The sequence below is a fragment of the Gavialis gangeticus genome, unplaced genomic scaffold (genome assembly GCF_001723915.1).
Source record: "Gavialis gangeticus isolate Ggan-Ray unplaced genomic scaffold, GavGan_comp1, whole genome shotgun sequence".
In the NCBI taxonomy this organism is placed as follows: Eukaryota; Metazoa; Chordata; order Crocodylia; family Gavialidae; genus Gavialis; species Gavialis gangeticus.
In genome coordinates, this window is record NW_017729022.1 from 158,294,258 (window position 1) to 158,295,274 (window position 1,017).

The following is a 1,017-nucleotide window of genomic DNA, read 5'->3' on the forward strand; positions in this document are numbered from 1 at the left end:
CCGGGCGCCCGCCCCGTCCCGGCCGGGCCAGGCTGCAGCCCCCCGCCCCGTGCCCGGGGCCCGATCCCCCCGAGCGGCCGGGCTGCAGGAAGCCCAGTGGTTTCTCCGACGCGGGCTCTGCGGCTCCAGCCCCTGCCGGGAGCGCTGCAGAGCTCATCCTCCAGGCCGGGGCCCGCCCGCCACCACCGCCAGGTTGCCAGGGGAGAAGAGGGGCTGGAGGGGAGGCGGTATATCCCCAGCTGGCCCTCTGCGGGGCGGGAGCCGGGAAGGCGATATATCCCTTGCTGGCACTGGGTGAGGTTGAAGGGGAGGCGGTAAATCCCTAGCTGGCACGGGGAGCGGGGCTTGGAGAGGGCTGGTAGGCAGTATATCCCCAGCTGGCACCGGGGGGGGTTGAAGGGAAGGAGGTATATACCCAGCTGGCACGGGGGGCAGCGTTGAAGGGAAGGCAGCGCTGGGGCTGGGGAGGAGGCGGTATGTCCCTAGCTGGCACTGCGGGGACTGGAGAAGGGTGGAGGGTAGGTAGTGTATCCGTAGCTGGCACTGGGGGGATCGGAGAGGGCTGGAGGGCAGATAGCGCACCCCTAGCTGGCACGCGGCGGGGGTTGGAGAGCTGGGGGGCAGGCAGCCCATCCCTAGCTGGCACTGGAGGGCGGGTTGCGGGGCAGGCGGTGCACCGCAGCTGCCCCCGTGCCTCTGCCCCGGCTGCCACCACCCCGGTCCGGACGGCTGCCCTGCCCTGCCCCCTGCCCTTGCCCTTGCCACTCACGCGCAGGACGTTGCGGTGCCGCAGGCGCTGCAGCAGGATCATCTCCTTGACCAGCTTGTAGGAGGCGAGGCGGTAGCAGTCCCCGCGCGGGCCGGCCCGCTCGGCGCAGCGCTGCACGTCGTGGCCGCCCAGGTCCACGGACTTGAGCGCCACGGCCAGGCTGCGGTTGAGCGCGGCGCGGTGCACCGCCTTGGTGTAGCCCGAGCCCAGGTAGCGCAGGCCGGCGGCGCGGCGCAGCTGCCGGCAGC

At 72.8% G+C, this 1,017-nt stretch overlaps 1 protein-coding gene across 1 annotated transcript in view; it reads right to left on the reverse strand.

Annotated features, from left to right (window-relative positions):
* The window catches only part of PKDCC (protein kinase domain containing, cytoplasmic), a gene marked incomplete at its 5' end in the record, with an annotated part of 59,883 nt that extends 58,868 nt beyond the window's left edge, over positions 1–1,015 (reverse strand). The window contains one exon of the mRNA XM_019515895.1: positions 770–1,015. Within this exon, the coding sequence (XP_019371440.1) occupies positions 770–1,015 (246 nt within the window). The remainder of the gene's footprint in view (positions 1–769) is intronic.
* Positions 1,016–1,017: the final 2 nt, after the last annotated feature.